The sequence below is a fragment of the Schistocerca americana genome, chromosome 1 (genome assembly GCF_021461395.2).
Source record: "Schistocerca americana isolate TAMUIC-IGC-003095 chromosome 1, iqSchAmer2.1, whole genome shotgun sequence".
In the NCBI taxonomy this organism is placed as follows: Eukaryota; Metazoa; Arthropoda; class Insecta; order Orthoptera; family Acrididae; genus Schistocerca; species Schistocerca americana.
In genome coordinates this window covers 172,237,467-172,260,042 of record NC_060119.1, presented here as the reverse complement: position 1 = coordinate 172,260,042, position 22,576 = coordinate 172,237,467, and the positions used below count along the sequence as shown (strand labels likewise).

The window sequence follows — 22,576 nt, the reverse complement described above, 5'->3', positions numbered from 1 at the left end:
CTGAATTGGAAACCTCTAAAAGAGTGTACCAATATTTTTTTTTTTTTTCTGGCATTGTAGTTTGTATTGCTATAGGTGATGTCATGTTCATAGATACAGTGTTGGAATGGATCACATCCAGAACTAAAATCAATTATTTTGTAAATCCTGATGTGGAACCCCATGAGAATTTCCTCTACATTGTGGCAATTGATTGTAAGTCTTGCGATCATCATTCGTGTCATAAGTCTTGCGATTGTCATTCATCTGGAATTCACGATGATACTCCTGCCATTGTGTCTTATTGTTACCTGCGGTTGTCATACTTTCTTGGTTCATTATTATAATTCCATCAATTTGCTGCACTGAAGTTCCATTCATTATGATTTCATTTTTTCGGTGCTTCATTGCCTCTGTTTCTTACACTGGAATGATTGCTCTCACACCACCTTCTCATGGTGCTGAGAATTTCAGTTCGCTCTACACTAAAATGTGTGTTGTCACTGTCTTTGTATCACATGTGGGCTAATCTCTCATGAACAGACAATGTTAATTGCTGTGTGAGAAAACTATGATGTTTTTGTCTTTGATAGGCTTTTTCATATGTTCGTTACAGCGCCAATACCTCTACAATAATTCACAAATGCTACTGTCACTTTGACTGTATAGTGGTGGTGTCAGTAATGTAGTCTCGGCTGTCCACTGTTGTTTGACTGACCAAAACCTATTCAAAAAGGGACCTGAAATTCACTGAAATTATTGTTATTATCAGCTACCCCATACATGTGCACTGTATTTCACGTTGCTCACCCAGATATCTAGTTTTTGTTTCTTGGAATGCCATGTTTGAATTGACACATGAAAGTAACAGGATGCAATTACTTAGTTGGTTTGAAGTCGGAAAACTTGCATCTACCAATACTGATATCAACAGTCAAGTTTGGCATTGCACACAGCATATTATGACATTTCTCTTGTACCATATTATTGAATTTTTTCTTCTACCATATGTTCATCTAAAGCAGATTGCTGCTTGTTTTCAAATTCAGCTGCCTCCTCCATGTGTTGTTCCTGTATGCCAGCTACCATTTTAATGAGTGACTGTTACAGTAGTAATCAGCGTTTTTTATTGTGATCTCTGCTTTGTGTTAATTGATTTTACCTTCTACCTGATTGAGTGTGGTTTTATTGTGTGCACGATCATCGTCTTGCTTAAATTTTAATGCTTCAGCTTCTGATTTAAGCTTGAATTGTTCCATCATAACTTTGTTACGTGACTCATCGTTTATTCCTGTGAACACTGATGAGTTCCTTTTGTAATTTTTCTGTTGCTTCTCTGAATTCTTTTTGACTTCATTCTTCACCTGATTTAATTTGTGATTACGATCATTAGTTCACTATTTAATATCATTATTAATTGTCTTGATGTACTCAAACAATTGACTTAATCCAACCATCCACGTTTAATGACTATTGTGCTGTCACTTGGTTAGAAACAAGCAACCATAGAACTCATTATTGAGCTCTGATCTTACTTATTCTTAGGGTCATACTGTAGCAAAGGATTAGGAAAATTTATGACATGGTTGTGGGAGAATTGCCCTGTTTTTCAATTCAAAACATTCCGTAGCTTTAAAATGACTCCCACAAAATTCTGTGGCAGGCACAAGTTAAGTGTTGTGAATAAACCTTTTGAGAAACCTTTGAAACGGAAATGTACATGGAAGTGTGGGGATGATATGAAAATATCTCAGACAGAGTGTGTTTTGGTAAAATAATGATCCAAGAATTGAAGAGGACAGCAAAAAATTATTGAGGTGCTGACATTGAAGCAGCAGAAATATTGGAATAATGAAACTCAGACTGCCTGGGAAAACCACGTAAGAAAATGGTTATGAAAGTAGCAAAAATTCATGGATGGAGGATATGTAAAATAAGGAAAAGGGGGGAATCACTGTCCTATAGCAGATCAATGTGTGGAGCACAGTAACGCATAACAGAAAATAGCTTTCACATCAGCTCTTTTTTCAGCAGTAGTACACACATTTACACATGCAAACACACAGGAACCAATATGCACACTCCTGTGGCCATGGCAAGCCTAACTTGTCTTGAATGGCTCTGGGATGGTTGTGTATGCGTGGTTGTTGGTGTGAATTTGTGTACTAGTGCTGGAAAAAGTGCTGTTACTTGAAAGCTAGTGTGAATGCTGTTTTCTGTTATGTGTTACTGTACACCATGCATCGATCCATTATGAGTAAATGATTATTGACATAAAAAACCAATGGAATTGCCTTAAAGGGGTGTACTAAATGCACCAGAAAAGATGCTAGAATTAAATAACGCAAAAGAGAAACAGCCATGGGTAATAAATAAACCTGAAAATAACCACACATCAATCCTGTATTAGATGCATCAAGAATTCTTGCAAGTGTACTTTATTGAGGAATGGCTGGGAAAATTGGAAAGCAGTCTAGAAGAGGGCTAGTTTGGTTTTAGGAGCTCTTTTAGCACTTTGTTTAGCAGTGCAAAATGAGGAAAAATGAGGAAACCGACATCTATAGATTTGGAGACTTTTGATAATATGAAATGGAATAAAATGTTGTTTATTCTTAGAGAGTCTGTTTTCCTGTCCAGGGTTAGGAGGATAATCTATTCTTTCTACATGAAACTGCTTGGAGTGGTCAGCATTAATGAAATTACTTTGGCTAGATCAAACCTTTTCTTTAGTGCAATGGTTAATTCGTTGTACTTGAGAGATCAGTGCTGACAAAAAAAATAAAGATCATAAATGAACCATTGTGGAACTATGGCCATAAAATGAGAGCCAATCAGTGCAAACACATGAAAATGTGTGCATTTAACATAATTTGTCCCAGCCAATGCATATTATGTTAAAATGAGTGTAGATAATTAAGCTGAAAAGTCAGAACCAGGCAGACTTGATATTCATGACCATGCTTGGTTTGATTAGATGTTATTTTTCTGTTTCATTAACTGGATAAAGCTTGACATTCAACTAAATACACTAAAATTACCATAATACCATTAATTATTAAGATTATATGTTGTACTGCAATAAGGAAGTCAACATGTGTTTTAATTTTAATGTGTCATTAAAAATACAGTCAGTGTGAATAAACTTTTATTGTAAGAGGTAGATCAATAACTGAAAAAAAGAAAGAAAGAGAGAGAGAGAGAGAGAGAACTCAAATTTAAAACAGTGTTAGTGTCTCAGGTATGTCTCCATTTCTTCTCCCCAGTAACTGATAGAAGTTTCTTTCTGTAACTCACTAAAAAGGTGATGTTGTCAAAGAAATGATTGCATCATTATTTTCAAAATTGTGTCAGATTGAAAATTATTGTTTTGGCCTCAGAAATTCTTGCAATCAGCTCTTCATGGCTGTTGACTTCCACAGACTGGTTGCAGAATGGCTACTGTTTTGTGGCCATAGTTCCACAACAATACACAACAGTTACTTTGTGGTTTCACTTAAAAACGCTGTTGTTATTGTGTTTTTTCACTGAAGAATACGGAAAACTAACTCTTTTCAAGGTTAGGAAATGACTGAAAGAACTCAGTAACGGTTGCCAACAATGACATAAATGTTTCTACATTCTTAATGGAAAGTAAACAAATTTACATGTATAATAATCTTTGCTTCTCTGGATCTTCTGGAAAACTACTGCAGATACTTCTCTGGTACATATTTTATTAGATTGACCAGACCACTTACAGCAAAATAAATGGAAGTTGTTCTTTAGTTTAATCTTGAGCAGTTTCACGATGGCTTCATATTAGCGAAGTTGCTAAAGTTCAGGCAAAATCTTATTAGCCATAACTCCCTAACTAAAAATTTGCAGGCCTATGTTTATATGAACTTTTTTCTTTAGTTTTACTTGTAGAATAACATATTAAAATATTTGCATATCTTTGTGAATCACCCAGTATATTAGTTTTAATCTGTTTAGTGAAAGCATATCAGTTAGAAACAATCAATTAAAATTGTTTGGTCAAAATTTAACACAAATAAATACCTATACAGTTAGAATCATAAATATATATTTAGTTGTTGAACTTTTTGTGTGGTGTATGACAGTTGTATCATAAGAAGTAATTCTCTTTGTTTATTTTTCAGGACACTATAGTTTGTATGGCAGTAATATTTGCAGTGTATTTCTATTGATTACTTACTGCACAAAAACTTTGGTAAGCTGTGTGCATACAGTCTATTGTTTATACTCATTTTCTTTTGTGCTGAATATTTATTTGATCTGTTTATATGTTGAAAAGTAATGATATTATGGTGTGTTGCACAGTTACATCCATAGGATGAAGTTGAATGTGTGAAATAAACTTGTAGGCATAATTTATTTCATAAAAATTGGTTCTGATGTTCTGTATCATGAATTAATGTGCTGACCTAAATTATATTGCTGTTTGTATACAAAATATGTGTTTATTATTTGTATATATTAATCTCACATTTTTACGTGGACCCTGTACAGAGGCATGCTGGGGGCAGAAGATCCGATTAGCTCGTAGTTCATTGGCAGCTCAGACAAGCCCCACATCCTTCTCCCAGGAATCCAGCGTACAGCTTGTAAAAGAACCTCCCATGGCAGCCAGCTTACAGCTTATATAAGAAAAGAATGTATAATTGGGTAATGAGTCACAGAAGTCTCATAAAAATTGATGGTGAATCATTAGAAGGAGCAGTTACGACATTGACCATCACCAGGCAAAACACCGCATATGAGTCAACAGTATTCACGCAATAGTTACTGATCATTACAGCACACAATACTGTTACATAGCTTTTGTTGGCAAGAGCTGTAAACATTGGGGAGCAGCCCAAAATCAGCTGACTTCCATTGATCGTAGAGGGGCCAAGTAAATGTTTGTGATTAGTAGTTGTTATTGCTCACAGCCCATTTACATGTATTGAAGCCAAAGATAAATTACACTGATAAGAAATTAGGTGGATCTTTTTGTGAAACTACTACTACGTCTACATCCATATTCTGCAATTCACAGTGAAGCACACAGTACAGAATTTCCCATTATAACAGTTATTAGGGCCTCTTCTCGTTTCATTCACACATGGAGCACAGCAATAATGACTGTTTAAATGCGTCTGTGAGTACGCTGTAATTATCTCCCTACAGGAGTGATAAGTAGAGGATTTTAGCATATCCCTAGAGCCATCATTTCAAGCTTGTTCATGAAACTTCATTAACAGGATTTCTCGGGATAGTTTGCATCTATCTTCAAGTGCCTGGCAGCCCAGTTTCTTCAACATTTCTGTAACATTTTCCTGTGGGTCAGACAAACCTCTGACCATTTGTGCTGCCCTTCTCTATAGGCTATACATTCAATATCCCCTATTAGTTCTATTTAGTACAAGTCCCACATACTTGAGCAAAATTCCAGGATGACTTACACAAATGATTTGTAAGTAATCTCCTTTATGGACTAATTGCACATCCCTAGTATTCTTCCTATAAACTGAAGTGTGCCGCATGCTTTACTCGAGTCTGAGCTTATGTGATAATTCCATTGCATATTCCCTCAAAGTGTCACATCCAGCCATTTGTATGAGTTGACTGATTTAAAGCACATTGCCAGTCTTTACACCACTTTGAAACCTTACCAAGGTCTGACTGAATATTTGTGCAGCTTCCTTCGGATAGTACTTCATTGCAGGTAACTGTATCATCTGCGAAAGCTTGAGGTTACTATTAATATTGCTGCAAGATATTAATGAGTTCACCAGAAAAAATGTATACACTCTTTGTCAGGCTCTATTGAGATATTGGTATTGTCATTTGATTTGAGTTACGAGTGTGTTGTAGAATGGTCTTTAGCTCAACAGTTGTTAGTACTTTCATCTCAGTATTGAGAAAACAAGATGGTTGGAGCACGCTTGACATTCGAGCAGTGAAAAAGTATTGTGAGGTGGTTCTTTATGTTTGATGATGATAATAATCCGTGCAACATCAGTGGAAGTGGGAATTTCAAACAGAACCACCAACCCGCTTAACAATTAAATGCATCATTGACAAGTCTGAATTGTATGGAATAATTTGTGATATATGCAAAGGAAGATCAGGAAGACAGCGTACAGCTACAAATCTTGCTTTGTTGGCTCTCTTGTTGGAAACTTTTATTTATTCTCCACAGATGTCTGCTATGCAATGTGCGCATGAAGTTGGGGGTTAGCAGTAAAAGTGTACGAAGAATTCTGAAAGCTGCAAAGTGGAAAGTTTACAGTCCATGATTACTGCACGCAATTAATGATGACAATCCTGATCGCCAAATGCAATTTTGCGAATGGTATCAGCAAATGGTAACTGCTGAGGAACAATTTGTGATGAAGGTAGTGTGGAGTGATGAGGCACAATTTAAACTTATGGAACTTTGAATTGGCATAACAGTGTGTATTGGGCACTGGAAAACCTGCATGTTTATGTGGATGAAGTGGTCAAACTACCAGCGGTTCATGTGTGATGTGGAGTATCATCTAGGGGCTTAGTAGGACCCCTTTTCTTTGATGCTACTGTCACTGGAGAAGTGTACCTGGAAATGTTATACACATCAATTTTGCCAGGTATACGTGCACTTTTTGGAGCTGATGAAGAGGTCTTCCACCAACAGGATGAGGTGCCACCACACTACCAGCTAGCCATACGAGCCTTCCTGGATGACGATTTTCTGGGGCATTGGGTTGGATGAAGAGGGCCAGTTGAGTTTCCTCCATGGTCGCCAGATCTAACATCTATGGACTTTTACTTGTGGGAAACTGTGAAAGATAACATCTGTCAATGTAAGCCACGCACGCTGGATGAACTTCGCCCAGTACATTATAGTGATGTGTGCAGTGATCTCCACTGTAACATTGACTGACATTGTTGCTGTTACCGCTCGTTGTTCTGTTATGTGTATAGCTGCCAACAGTGAACATTTTGAACATTTAAAGAAATCTGGTGCTAAACTGAAGGCTGTACAACTTGTGTGATCAATTATTAAATGTAAAATAAACACATATGTAATACTTTTTGTTCCTTAAAGTGTGCATACATTTTTGTGGCGGACTCTGTATACAACATGAACAGCAAGGTTCCAACACACTTTCTTGGGGTATACTTGAAGTTACTTCTACATCACTTGATTCTTTTTCATCCAAAAAATCCTCAGTTCGGTTACAAATATTGGTTGATACACCATATGACAGTACCGTGATAACTAGCTTAGTATGGAATCAAATGCTTTTCGAAAACTAAGAAGTACTGCATCTACCTATCTTGGTCTGTGGCAGTCAGCCAGTCACCTGAAAAAAGTGCAAGTTTAGTTTCACATTAGCATCATTGTGTACTACTGTCTAGTGTTGTTGTTGTTGTTGTTGCTTTTTTCAGTCCAAAGACAGGTTTGATGCAGCTGTTCATGCTACTCTATCCTGTGCTAGCCTCTTCATCTCTGAGTAACTACTGCAACCTACATCCCTCTGAATCTGCTTACTTTATTCTTCTCTTGGTTTTCCTTCTACTATTTTTATCCCCCCTGATCCCCTCCAGCACTAAATTGGGGATCCCTTGATGCCTCAGAATGTGTCCTATCAACCATTCCCTTCTTTTAAACAGGTTTTACCACAAATTTCTCTTCTCCCCAATTCTATTCCCTACCTTCTCATTAGTTACATGATCTACCTATTGAATCTTCAGCAATCTTCTGTGGCACCATGTTTCAAAAGCTTCTATTCTCTTTTTGTGTAAACTGTATATCATTCATGTTTCACTTCCATACAAGACCACACTCCATAAAAATATTTTCAGAATGGACTTAATGACACTTAAATCTATACTAGATGTTAATAAATTTCTCTTCTTCAGAAATGCTTTTCTTGCCATTGCCGGTCTACATTTTACATCCTCCCTACTTCAACTATCATCAGTTATTTTGCTTCCCAAATAGCAAAACTCATTTACTTCTGTAAATGTCTTATTTCCTCGTTTTTCTTTTGTTGATGTTCATCTTATATCCTCCTTTAATGTAGTGTCCATTCTGTTCAATTGCTCTTCCAAGTCCTTTGCTGTCTCAGACAGAATTACAATGTCAGCAGCAAACCTTGAAGTTTTTATTCCTTCTCCCTGAACTTTAATTCCTACTCCAAATTTTTCTTTTGTTTCCTTTACTGCTTGCTTAATAAACAGACTGAATAACATCGGGAATAAGGTACAACCCTGTGTCGCTCCCTTCTCGACCACTGCTTCCCTTTTGTTCCCCTTGACTCTTATAACTGCCATCTGGTTTCTGTACGATTTGTAAATAGCCTTTTGCTCCCTGTATTTTACCCCTGCCACTATAGAATTTGAAAGAGTGTATTCCAATCAACATTGTTGATAGCTTTCTCTAAGTCTACAAGTGCTATAAATGTAGATTTGCCTTTCCTTAACCTATCTCCTATGAAAAGTCATAGGGTCAGTATTGCCTCACGTGTTCCTCTGGAATCCAGACTGATCTTCCTCGAGGTCAGCTTCTACCAGTTTTTCCATTCGTGTGTAAAGGATTCATGTTAGTATTTTGCAGCTGTGACTTATAAAACTGATAGTTTGATAATTTTTACACCTGTCAATACCTGCTGTCTTTGGAATTGGTATTATTGTACTTTTCTTGAAGTCAGAGGGTATTTTGCCTGTCTCATACACATTGCTCGCCAGATGGAAGAGTTTTGTCATGATTGGCTCTCCCACAGCTCAATAGCTCTAATGGAATGTTGTCTATTTCCAGGTCCTTGTTTTGACTTAAGTCTTTCAGTGCTTCATCAAATTCTTCATGCTATATCATACCTCCCTTCTCATCTTCCCCTGTGTCCTCTTCCATTTCCATACCATTGCCCCTCAAGTACATCTCCCTTGTATACAGATCCTCTGTATACTCCTTCCACCATACTGCTTTCCCTTCTTTGCTTAGGACTCATTTTCCATCTGAGCTCTTCATATTCATGGTTCCTATTTCTCCAAAGGTCTTTTTGATTTTCCCGTGGGAGTATTTATCTTACCCCCTAGTGATATATGCTTCTGTATCCTTACATTTGTCATCTAGCCATTCCTGCTTAGCCATTTTGCACTTCCTGTCAATCTCATTTTTTAGACGTTTGTATTCCCTTTGGCCTGCTTCATTTATTGCACATTTATATTTTCTCCTTTATCAATTAAATTCAGTGTCTCTTGTGTTACCCAAGGATTTCTACTTGACCTTGTATTTTTACGTACTTGATCATCTGCTGCCTTCTCTACTTCATATCTCAAAGCTATCCATTTTTCTTCTAAGGTATTCCTTTCCCCTGTTCTTGTCATCATTCCTAATGCTCCCTCTGAAACCCTCCACAACCTCTGGTTCTTTCAGTCTATCCTGGTCCATCTCCCTAAATTCCTGTCTTTTTGCAGTATCTTTAGTTTTAATCTGCCCCAATAAATTGTGATCAGAGTCCACATTAGCTCTGGAAATGTCTTAAAGTTAAAAATCTGGTTCCTAAATCTCTGTCTAACCATTATATAATCAATCTGAAACCTTCCAGTGTCTCCAGGTCACTTCCACATATATACAACCTTCTCTCATGATTTGTAAACCAAGTGTCAGCTATGATTAAATTATGCTCTGATCATAATTCTGTCAGGCAGTTTTCTCTTTCATTCCTTTCCCCCAGCCCATACTCACCTACTACTTTTCCTTCACTTTCTGTTCCTGCTATTGAATTCCAATCCCCCATGACTATTAAATTATCAGATCCCACAACTATTTGGATAATTTCTTTTACCTCATCATACATTTTGTCAATCTCCTCCTCATCTGTGGAGCTAGTTGGCATATAAAGTTGTACTGCTGTGGTGAGTGTGGGCTTCATATCTATCTTGGCTACAATAATGTTTTCACTATGCTGCTCATAGTAGTTTACCAGCGTCCCTGTTTTCTTAGTCATTATTAAACCTACTCTTGCATTATTGTTATCTGATTTTGTATTTATAACCCTGTATTCACCTGACCAGAAGTTGGGTTCCCGTCCCACCAAAATTCACTAATTCCCACTATATTTAACTTTAACTTATTTATTTCCCTTTTTAAATTTTCTAACCTACCTGCCTGATTAAGGGATCTGACAGGCCATGCTCCAATCCGTTAGAACACCAGCTTTGTTTCTCCTGATAACGATGTCGTCCTGAGAAGACCCCCGCCCGGAGGTCTGAATGGGGCATTTTTTTTACCTCTGGAATATTTTACCCAAGAGGATGCCATCCTCATTTAGCCATACAGTAAAGCTATATGCCCTCGGGAAAAATTACAGCTGTAGTTTCCCCTTGCTTTCAACTGTTTGTAGTACCAGCACAGCAAGGCTGTTTCAGTTGATGTTACAAGGCCAGATCAGTCAATCATTCAGAGTGTTGCCCCTGCAACTGCTGAAAAATCTGCTGCCCACCCTCTTCAAGAACCACATGTTTGTTTGGTCTTTCAACAGATACGCTTCCATTGTGGTTGCACCTATGGTACAGTTGTCTGTATTGCTGAAGCATGCAAGTTTCCTCACCAGTGGCAAGGTCAATGGTTCATGGTCTAGTGAGTGCCATTTATTTCTGTAGAAAGAGAGTTGCAGTGCGACCACTTTTCGAGAAGAAAATTGCCACTATTAACTTGTGACACTTCACATTCTTTCATGGATATTGATTGGTTAAGGTCAACACTTAATCAATACATATTTTTCTACACTGAACTTGTAACTCCAGTTTTCAACACCAGCAATAATGTTGGCAATTTTTAAAAGTCTCTGTCTTATACAGGGTGTTAAAAATTGTTAATTATTTTGAGAAGTCAGAAAAATAAAAAGCAGTCCATTGAATATGGATCTGAAAATGCACGCTTTTTGATGTCTGGGAATTTCTTCACAATAGGTAGTAAAACACTTCTGTTTGTCATTATGTGCACAGTGGTTGAATTGACACTGGGTTAGCAGTGCGCAGTGCGATCTGATGTCTTTCTCTTTCACAATATTTCAGGTACACATTAGTCTACAGGGGATTTGATTTAATTCATGTTTGTCTTCTGCTACTGTAGTACAATAAATTGTTCACAACTCTGGGCAAGTGTCACAGTGTCTTGTCTACTCACTGGGAGTATTTTACGTTTGTGTTTACTATTAAAGTGCTGTTTGTACATATGAGTTACTCAGAAAACTTTATTATTTCTTTTCCACCACTTATTAGCAATTGGAGGCTGCCACTCCACAAGTGATACAGCAGGTATGATTTTGTACTATGGTTTAGCAAATGGAAGTAACCAGTGAGGGCGAGACCCTCTCCATTCAAAAATACCCATGTGGCAGAATGCTTTATGGTAAGCCATTTGGCTGACTTTTGTTACAGATTCTTTTGAACTCCAAAAGGTAAACACTAGAAGGGCCTCCTTCATTTGGCTCGCCTGTGATGGAGGAACATGTGCTGCATTTGTTGAACAAAAGTTCTGGAACCAATGAGTGACGATTGACAGCAATTGAATACATGACTCATCCTGTTGTCTGAGAGGTATTTCTGAACAATTACTGTTCTTTGAAGAATGTGAGATTCTTTACACTGAAGGACAGACAGTGGCATTGACAGAGACGGATTTCATGATGAGTACCTCCTATTAACAAGCTTTGTGAATGGACACCACAATGACACCTTCCCCTATGAAAAAGTGTTTGCATGACAGAAAGTATGCACTCTGGAGTACTACCACTTCTCAGAATACTCGACAAATTTTTCACCGTCCTTTTCGACTTATATCTGCTAATTTTGAATCAATCTTATTTGCTTCTGACCAATTCTGATGTTAGCAGGATTATTTTCCAACAGTATATAGCATTAGAGTGTAGCACATAATTTTCATTTAAAAAAACAATACCATTGTTTGATACAGATGTTTGTTCACTCATCAGTGAAGTATCCATAAGGATGAAATTTCCCTTGGAGGTAATAATGCAGGATTTTCAAATACGGCTCCATTGTTATTTTGTACAATTTTGTCTGGAGCAATATTGTTTTTCTCTAGTGATACAGGTGCAGAAGGGAAATATTTTCAGCCCTTAGAGCCATAATAATAAGTGTAGAAAGCAAATTGTACAAAATACTGGTGAAATATGTTATTGTCAGTTGTAACTCTAGGATATACAGTGGGCTCTCTCAAAACTTCTGTAGTGCATCTTGTACAACTGTGGCTTTGGCATCTGTAAATGAAATTATTCTTGATCATATCATTTGCCTTTATGGAAGAACAAAATAATCTGCATTCTTGACCTTAGAGGATTTTAGTTTGTTCAACTAAAAAAAATATAGAACAACAAATGCAACACAAAGTGTGGAAGAAGCTCTTCATTGTGAGGTGAATAAAATACCACAAGATTTACTGGGGTATTCCATGTTAAACTTCAAAATAATAGTTCAGGGGTAAATAAGCATCAATATCCTATTAAGCTGTTCTATAAAGAATAGTTAATTCTTTGTTTTGGTAAACAATCACCTCAATTAAAAAATGCAAAAGACTTAACATAAAAAAATAATTATGCAGCCTCATTTAATGGACCTTCATATCTACATGTAAGATGCTATATTTTACTTATAAGTGGGTAATAAGAATTGTGCAGATGTGCCACCTAATTGCTTTGGGAGCGAAGGGACAATAACATTGATGATGTATACCGACTATGGTCACTGGGTTTTTTTAATAACTAAATATTTTGGGTGGAGCTGTGGAATACATTCATCTTAACTAGTGAGGAATATAGCAAATTCAAAATACTGAAAGAGCTATTAAACACAGCTATTCTCATATCTCCTCTGAAAAAGTGTCTGCCACCCACCTGTTGAGCCATGTCAGTGTGCCCTGCTGATCCTTGTCTAAAGTGAAATGACCATCCAACCATTTCTTCATGATCAGTTTAAGAAGTTGAAGTAGCATCAGATTGGGTACTGTCATGCAGTGGAATAAGATAGAAGCCTCTTTATTCTGAATTACTTTGTGCAGTACTTGCAATGTTTCACAATGTGCAGCCACACTAGTTGTCCTGCCTGACAGTATGAGTTCAACAAACCAAAGATTTGTAATCATAAGCATTTTGTTGCTACATGTTCACTGAAAGTTTTCTGCTAAATGTCCGCTGAAAGTTTTCAGCTTGTTTGAGGGAGTGAGTATGCATCCACTATTTTGCCATGAACTTTTGAAAGAACTCCATGGTTCATCATCTGTCACACGTATGTTCAGTAAGTCTTTGCCTTTTTCCTTGTTCCACAGCAGTAATTTTAACACCATCACCTATCAGCCAAGTTGTATTGTCAATCAACATTTAGGGTGCCCACTGTGCACCAAGCTTCTTGGTAATGGTGCTGACTCTGAAATTTCTGGGAGTTGATAATTGTAAATGTGTCTCAAACTGCTTCATCTGTTTGCTTATTAAAGACTTCTTTCTTTCATCACCTGCAACATTCCCGCTTATCTTAAAAGAAGAAGAAGAAGAAGATGATGATGATGACGATCCTGCACCACTCTCTCATTGTTGTAAAGTTGTGACCATGCTCATTGTAAGATAAATTTTTGTCTCATTATTCTTCTCCACTAGAACTTGTCAGAAGAGTTGACAGTATGCACTATGTTTATTTGCTCTGATTATGCACTTGTTCCAGCACCTTTTCCAAGCTTGGAAGCACTCCTGGAACTGACTTTTCATTAGGCTGTTCAGTTCTGTGAGCAATTCTGTTTTATCTCATCAATAGTGGCAAAATTATGTCTCTTCGTGGTTCTCCTCAGCCTCGGGAACAGAAGGATTTTTCAGGGGGCCATGTCCGGTGGATATGGTGGCTGGGGCAACATGATGTTGTTGTTGTTGTTTTTGCCAAAAAATCATGAACAATCATCAAGGTACAAGTGGGAGCATTATTGGGAGACAATTTCTGTGAGTGGTTTTGCCACATTTCCGATTGTCTTCTGTAGATTGCTTCATGCAGCTGGCGCACATAACTTCCAGGTACTGTTATTTCTTATTAACTGTACAGCCTTAAGACAGGAACTCATGATGCACTATCCTACTGTAATTGACCTACAATGAGGAGAAGAACCTTCATATGTGATCAAACCTATCTATATTTCTTTCTTACTTCTTCTTTTTGCAGTCTTGGCTCTTCAAGCAGATTACATTAAGGCAGTTGGACCTTTTTGTTTCGATGTTATACCCATATTTTGTCACCTTCTTTAAAAGTTGTGAATCTTCTTCAACTTCATTCGGCAATTCCTGAGCTACTACATGTTTCATGCCAAAAAAAAAAAAAAAAAAAAAAAAAAAAAAAAAAAAAAAAAAAAAAAAAAAAAAAAATGCTTGGCATGAGCCAAAGGATAGGCTGACATCATCAGCAACCTTCCTGATGTTGATTCGGCGATTTTGCAGAACCATTTTCTTTACTTATTCCTCAATGTCTTCAGTAATTGGTATGCTAGGGCATCCAGGACAGTCATAGTCTACAACGTCTTTTCAACCCTCTTTGAAACATTCATACCACTCATAAATTCTTGTCTTGTTCGTAGCAGATTTGCCAAAAGTCACAGTCAACAGTCTGAATCCGGTGTGCTGTACTTATTCAGTTTTTCAAGCAAAATATAATACAAAAGTTTTGAGATACCTTTTTCTGAAATAAAAATTCACTGACTGCTTGAAAACACATATAGCCTTTTCAACAAACTAAATATTCAAAACAGCTAAAAATGTAAACATACATCAGGAATCAATAAAATTTTTCTGAGTTTGTGACTGCACTGTCAATATGTAAAACTAACGACGTTTCGGTCCCTAACACAAGTGACCTCCTTCAGGGTGTATTTGTTTACATGCTGCGGAAGTCTCAATTTACATACATCAGGAACATATGTACCAACAAGATAAAAAAGTTTCGAAAATTGGGCATATAAAGCCCATGGAATAAAAAATTCCTATTAATTTTTGATAACATCTCATACATGCAAAAAAAAATCCAAGTGTTAAAATTTAATAATTTACTTTATAGTGCGAAGCACAGGTGCACGGAAATTTCTAAAAATGCAAGAAACAAGAAAGCGATTAGCAAAGGGACTAAGCCTATCCGTAGAACTACAACGACTAGTATTACTACTTTTGTATTCGGGGTACATGCCTACAACAACCTGTAGTGCCCCTCACATAGGTAGGTAGCTCAATTTCGAACTGTTTTGAGTAATTATTTTCACCATCAGCCAATGAAGTTTAATCTCATTCCAGGCAATGCGCCATAAAGAATGCTAGGTGAGGGTAACTGCGTAGTTTTGTTCAATGTTGACTGCAGCAACACTTCGTAAAAGGTTATCAATGTGAGAAATGCATCTTCCCGTCCACACTTCCCTACCTATTTCTGTGCAAATTATCTTCAAACCTAAGGCTTCTATAGCACCACATCTTAAATCCTTCGATTCTCTCTATCTTCTCATGTTCCTCTCCCCCTCTCTCTTCACGATTCATTACCATACGGTGTTGTGTTCCAGTTATACTTTCTCAGAAGTTTATGCTTCAAATTAAGGTCACTGTTTGAAATGAGTATACTTCTTCCGGCCAGGAATGTGCTCTTTGTCTGTGCTCATATGTTATTTTGCTTCCAAGGTAGCAGAATTCCTTCACTTTCTACTTTGTGGTTTCAATTTTTACATTAATTTTATCACTGTTCTCATTTCTGCTAATACTCAATTTTGTCCTTCAGTTTACTCTCAGCCCATACTCTGTGTTCTGTAAACTGTTCATTTCAATCAGTATGTCATGTAATTCTGCCTCGCTTCCACTGAGCATCGCAATGTCATCAGCAAATCTTATCATTGATATTCTTTAACCCTGAATTTTAATCCCACTCTTGAAGCTATCTTGTATTTCTGTCATTGCTTCTTCGGTGTGCGGATTGGACAGTAGGATGGAAAGGCTGCATCTTTGTCGTACATCCCTTTTAAACCTGAAGCACTTCATCCTTGGTCTTCCATTCCGACTGTTCCTTCTTAATTCTCTTATACATATTGTATATTAGCTGTGTGTATTGCTTACACCTGTTTTTCTGAAAAGTTATAACACCTTTGCACCAGTTTGCATCATCAAATGTTTTTCTAGGTCAACAAATCCTATGAAGGTGTCTTGATTTTTCTTAAGTGTTTCTTCCATTATCAAGCATATCAGAACTCTCTCTCTGGTTCCTAAAGGAAAAATGATCTTCATTTAACTGATTCTCAATTTTCTTTTCCATTCGTCGTTGATGGATGAGTTGTAAACTGAATGAAAGCACTTGTTACCTCAGGATTATGTGGATGATGTTTTTCCAAATGTCAGATGGTTTGTGTCCAGTCTAATACATTCTACACATCCACATGAATAGTCGTTTGGTTGCCACTTCCTCCAAATTCTGAAGTAATGCTAGCTATGTGTCCTGCCTTATTTGGTAGCAAATCTTCTAAAGCTCTGTTGTCTTCTGGGTGTAATACTGGATCACCTGTCATCCATATCAATACCCAATTCTGTCACACCATCAGACAGTTCCTCCTCGTCGTAGAAGCCTCCAATGTGCACTTTGCATCTGTCCATCTGTTTAACAGTGGAAATCCTCTTGCACTCATAACACTGATGCCTTCGGTTTTAATTTCACCCAAAGGTTGTTTTGACTTTTCTATATGCTGATTTTCTTTCAGTCTGGGTGTGTTGTATTTTAATCAAAGAGTAAGAACTAGGTCTTGCCTCCCACATTTCATTTCATGAAATTTACTTCATGCTAGATGTCATGACGGAAGGTCTCACTGATGAATACAGATTATGAGTATTCAGAAGTCACATTCCATCTGCATACATTTCTTAAGTTGTCAGCCAATGCATTCTGAACATCAAAGTCACCAACTTCCTAGAATGTTTAGACGCTTGCCTCACATTGCTTTCATCCACAGTCTTGAAACATTTAAGAGAAAGTGGCATGTAGGTGCTACATACTTTTTATCTGCAGTGTTTCCAGAACAAGGTACACACACTGATGGAAAAATAAATAATGTAGAGTAACAAAATTTTGGGAACACATTTGTCTAGGTAACATACTTAAGTGATTAACATTGCAAGATCACAGGTTAATGTTAAGTGTGAGATAAGCCACTGCAAATGTGAAATTCTGGCACTTTAATTATCCGTGTGACTGCAAGAATGTTGAATGCAAACATGGAAATGTGCATGCGTTTTGCTAGATGCCGGATGTCAGTTTGTGAGATAGAGTTTCATGCCTGTTCCACTTGGTCATCCCATCTTGATTCGAGACAGATCTCGTGTAACCACAAGAGTGCTCCCACTGTCATACAAAATAGCACCCCACACATAACTCCAGATGTAGGTCTACTGTGTCTAGCACATAGACAGGTTGGTTTCAGACCCGTAACTGGCATCCTTCTAAGCAACACACGAGCATCACTTGGACCAAAGCAGAACCAGCTTTTATCAGAAAACACAGTACCTGCACTCTGCACTGCAGTGAGAAGTGGTTTAGGGGTCAGGGGAATACATGCTACAGGTTGTCTGGCTGTGAACTGGCCTTGAAGTAACTGAGTTGTAACAGTTCGCTGTGTCACTGCAGTGTCAACTGCTACTAAATTTGCTATTGCAGATGCAGTGTGCCAGAGCCGTATGCCGAACTCAATGGTCTTCACTCTCAGTAAAGCCACGGGCTGTCCTGAGCAGCCCAAACTCCTTGCAACCTGCGACCATACATTTTGGTGACAAAACGCTGCCAGCAATCGTGTTCAATGGCTACATTCCTACCCAGTCTTTCTGTTATAGTGCAAAAGGAACGTATTGCTTCTCATAGCCCTGTTACATGACCTCATTTAATCTCAGTAGGTGACAATAATGGCACCTCCATCACCTTAAAGGCATTCTTAACTAACATCAATTCACTAAATCCAGCTTCAAAGATAGCCCATGCTCACGGCCGTTACAGTGTGTATTTAAAAGGAATTTGACTTGCAGCCTCATAGCGGCACTACTAGCACTGGCACAACATTTGAATATATGTCATCTTTCGAATGTAGAAACACACCTACCAACTTCCGTTTATGTTGCACAACTACTCTTTGGTGTTGCAATTATTTTTTCTATCAGTGTATTCTTGGCCTGTATTACACATCTTCTGCTTAAACTTTCCTTGTGTGGTGTCTCTCATCCTCTTCTGAGAAGACCTCTTCAATTGTTCTGCCCTCTGCCGCTTCATAACAGGTAATTGAGACAGTGAGCGAGTGCTCAATATTAAGGCCAATTTCAAATGATTTGCAGATTATTTGAATACCAACAAAGATTTTTTTTATCATCATAATCTGTATTATTATTATTATTATTATTTCTTGTAGGAATAAAAAAGAAGAAATATGCATATTCACACTACCAAGCTGTCAGAAGCAGCTATTCAATAATAGCCTCATATTTCATGCATTTCAGGAACATAATGGTATGTACATTTACTTGCCATTATGTTCCTGAAACATACTAAGCACAACAGTTTTGGAAATTTAAATATCTGTGAGTCATTGGGAATGTAATCAGGAGTCTGTTCAGATATATCATGATCACATTAAGGACATTTTTGTTCTCTTGCAGCTCATAAAATGTGGCTATAATCTTAAAAAACATACTTTGGGTCCCTCATGTTGCCAGTTGTTTTACTTGTCACTTGCCATTCTGTTACTGCAACATGTAGCCATTGTCATTTACCATGAAGCTTCACCCTCACATTTGTACTCTTTAGTGTTGACTCTACAACTCAAAATACATGGCAGTGGCACTTACCATTGTGTTCCCCCAAGCTGCTCAATTAATATGACCCAATGGAGTTCTTGCCTTGCCTGTATTGCAGCCTCGGTGAGAGAGATCCTGGTATTTGTTGAAAATGTTTTTGGAACCCTTGTCAAGACCATGTAGGTAATTTGTCCCGCACTCCCTTGGTGTGCACTTGTGTGTTACAGTCTTTACTAGTTAACAAAGTCTCCATATAATTTTGGGGAACTGAGTAATTTTTTTCCCTCTTTCCTTGTTGAGATCTTGATGAACTTGCTCCACTGAACAATGTTGCTATTGAATCATCTCAGATTGAACATATGTTTCTATAATGGAGATGAGAGTTTTGTGTTGTTTTTCCCTTAGTGTACTGCAACATTTGTAAAAATGTTTTGGTTATGTTCAAGTTTTCCATGTATTCTTTAGTGTTTAAAGTAAAGTAATGTCAGAACAATTTCTTTGAAAAGGATACATCTTACATCCTTAGTGAAATTGTCAACAAGGTATTAAACACTATGGTTCATTTGAAATTGTAGGAATGTTATATAATGAAAAGTGTGTGTGTGTGTGTGTGTGTGTGTGTGTGTGTGTGTGTCAGTCAGATAGCAATACTGATACTAAATTGGAACAAATGGCTTAATATATGTGCTGTATGTTTTGGTTATTTTAGGTTCACACATCCTCTTGATTCCTCCAAATCTGTGTAAAGCATGAGGAGATACAAGAAATAAGTCATATACCAAACATTTTTTGACCAGTGGTTTCATTAAGAATAAAAACAATGTAATAATACTTTAAAGTCATATACAGTGTACTGACACTGAAAATTCTTAGATAATACATCATAGTAGCAGAAATACTTTTCAAAGCTGCAGAAAGCACCACTGTAGAATAAACATACTCTGAATAATATAAAAATAATGTTTTCCAGCAATGTTTCAATATCTGCAATTTAAAATTAAATAAAATCTCCATATTACATACTATTAACATGTACAAAATACTACCATACAAGAGCTGATGTTATTAAAGTATTTACAAATAGTAGTAATGAAATATAGTAAAGATAAAATATACCATTTCTTTTTCCTCAGATGAAAGTCAAAAAACTTAGTTTCATAGACACACAGTAATTACAATTTATATGGTCATTACTCTATTATCATCACATATACATATATATATGTATCTATTTTCAAACAATGGAAATTCCATTGTCATTCATACTCATTTCTACATTTGGCTCCAGGTGCAAAACATATATGGTCCCTTTAATTTTGACCATGAGTGAATTGAACAACAGATAAAGTGAATGTATTCCAGAACAAAAAGTAAAATATTACTAGCCCTACACTGAAATGTATATATACTCTGGACATAACAGTAACAATAAATTTTATACACTTTTACAGACGTTACAAATTTACAAGTAGATACAAAATATTTTCTGTTCACATATCTCTTTTTCTTTAAGTGTTTTAATGGAATCAGTCTTTTATGCAATAAACTGTACACAAATTCCAGTCAGTACGATTGAACATGAAAATACGCTGACAACAAAGAACAAAAAAAATGAAATTACTGTCACTAATAACAGAAATTTAAGCTTTGGTACAGGCTCGTGAGAGTACTCATTCATAGCAGGATGTAAACAAACAAAAATTAGCAAAGACAATCACCCACTTGTAGCCGATTGATGTATCATGCATAACAACATGTACCAGCTCAGAGATTTATTAGCTTTGAATTAAAGGAGGTCTGGATCAGAAACTAGTATAGACTGTGTTGTTTCGAATTTCTATGTGCTACACACAAATCAGATACAAGCTGCCTTTCCAAATTCTTGTTTACAAAATGGTATTTGATTTATATATATTACAGTTAAACTACATTAGCAACCGTGCTCAATTCTATGTATTGTGTATTTCAGTCCATCACAGCAACAGATAAATTATGCACGCTAAACCAGATTTCTTTTTTTTTGTTTGTTTGTTTTAATTATTAGTATCAGTACAAGATACTATCCATGTAAGCACCATAATACAACCATATACACTACATAACAAACAGTGAAAAATACATATACTCAACTGTGTGACAGCACAATACAAGGTAGTTAGAATACAGGAAAATGGCAAAACAAAATAACTGACATTGTAACACCAAGCATCAGACAGATCTGGAAAATAACATTGCTCAAAGAAGTGTAAGGTAATGACTGTTGCGAAAACCAGTAAGTGAAGAATGGGTAAAGACTCTCAAAATCAGTCAGGGAAACTACAGGTTTGTTTTTGTTCACATACGATTAAATAATTAGGTAATACATACAAAGAATGAGTCTATCAGCAATAATTACTGAAGGACATTAAAGACTGGCCGTATAGGATTTTAAAAGTCAGAGCCCAGACATCAAATTCCTAAAGCAGTATACACCCCTCCCAAATCACCTTTGAAGATCAGGAGATTTCCAAGCAGTGTTCAGCAAAAAACATTTGTATTTCATTAATTAATTGATCAGTAGGTAGGAGCATCTTGTTGTCAGATTGCAGTCATGAAGTCACTAATGTGCATAATTGTTTTACTTTTTAAAATGGAAATTTTAATTAACAAATATTAAATCATAATTGTTTGTAAGAAATAAATTAAAAGTTGATACAAACACAGAAAAAGGATGTTACAAAAAAATTAATTTTATATTTGACATTACGCATTCACTGGGAATACTCGCATTTTTGAATGAACAGCAATTAAAAGTAAAATTGTTTTTTTACTAAAAAATGTGATTATTTATTAGTTAATTTCCATTGGTTAATAAATATGGAATTTAAAAAGCTAATAACAAATAATCTACCACCAACCTACATTCAAACCTATGACTCTACAATTACAATTCCATAATGATATGCACTGAGCTACCAACAAATTTGTTAATACAATACAAATGTTTTGTACTTAATTGTGTTCTGAAAATTTCCATTCTTCAAAGGTAATTTATTTGAATTTTCTGAGAACTGAGTCGTACAGCTAAATGAAACTGAGGTACAGACACTGGTTTTCAAAGCCTATAAGTTGTTGCAATATCTACCATTAAACGGATGTATGCAGATTATAAGTAGGAAGGAAATTGCAGGGGGGCCACTTCCAGAGTCCCCTTGTTTTAATTTTACCTCCTGAAGGTAAGAATGTAGTAAGTATGATTACAGCACATGAAGATTCAGGACTCCTAGATAGCAACAACTTCACGCTCAAACACATCATTTAAAATTATACATTCCAAATGGATAGAAATTATTGAAAAACATGGTTGCTTTATATCCCATGATGTCCAATTGCAGGTACAGTATCTAAACAGTAACAACAATAATGTGAAAGTCGTACCTGTCTCCCCCTTTTCATTATTTCTCTTATAAGTATGTTCAAGTAATGAAACATGCAAGCCTAGGATGACTTGTTTGCAAAAATTGTAAAATATGTCAGAGGAATTGGTTTCATTGCTCATAAGGTATTTTCCAAGATACTTTGAAGCTGTTCTGTGGAAGTGCTACTATTCAATAGAAGAATTCATAGAGGATGAAATGATAATTTGAGCAGTGGGTAATCAAGTGTTAGATTTTCTTCTATGTATACAGAACAAATGTGTATTAGTATCCTTTTGTTAACACCAACTGTTCTATGTTTATAGTGAAATTTTACTGCAATTTTGACATGTCTCCAGTACTTGAATCAAGTTATTT

General features: G+C 36.5%; 1 protein-coding gene across 3 annotated transcripts in view; it reads left to right on the top strand.

Moving 5' to 3' along the window:
* The window catches only part of LOC124582996 (dynein light chain Tctex-type protein 2B-like), a 114,522-nt gene extending 94,803 nt beyond the window's left edge, over positions 1–19,719 (top strand). Inside the window, exons 4-5 of one of the 3 annotated variants that reach the window (XM_047133018.1) lie at positions 4,119–4,189; positions 19,513–19,719. In XM_047133018.1, coding sequence (XP_046988974.1) covers positions 4,119–4,166 — 48 coding nt within the window. In that variant the 3' untranslated portion in view covers positions 4,167–4,189; positions 19,513–19,719. Of the gene's footprint in view, positions 1–4,118; positions 4,433–4,488; positions 6,982–19,512 lie in introns of those variants that run through there. The other 2 variants (XM_047132322.1, XM_047131473.1) reach the window with 2 other exon arrangements.
* The last annotated feature ends 2,857 nt before the right edge of the window (positions 19,720–22,576 follow it).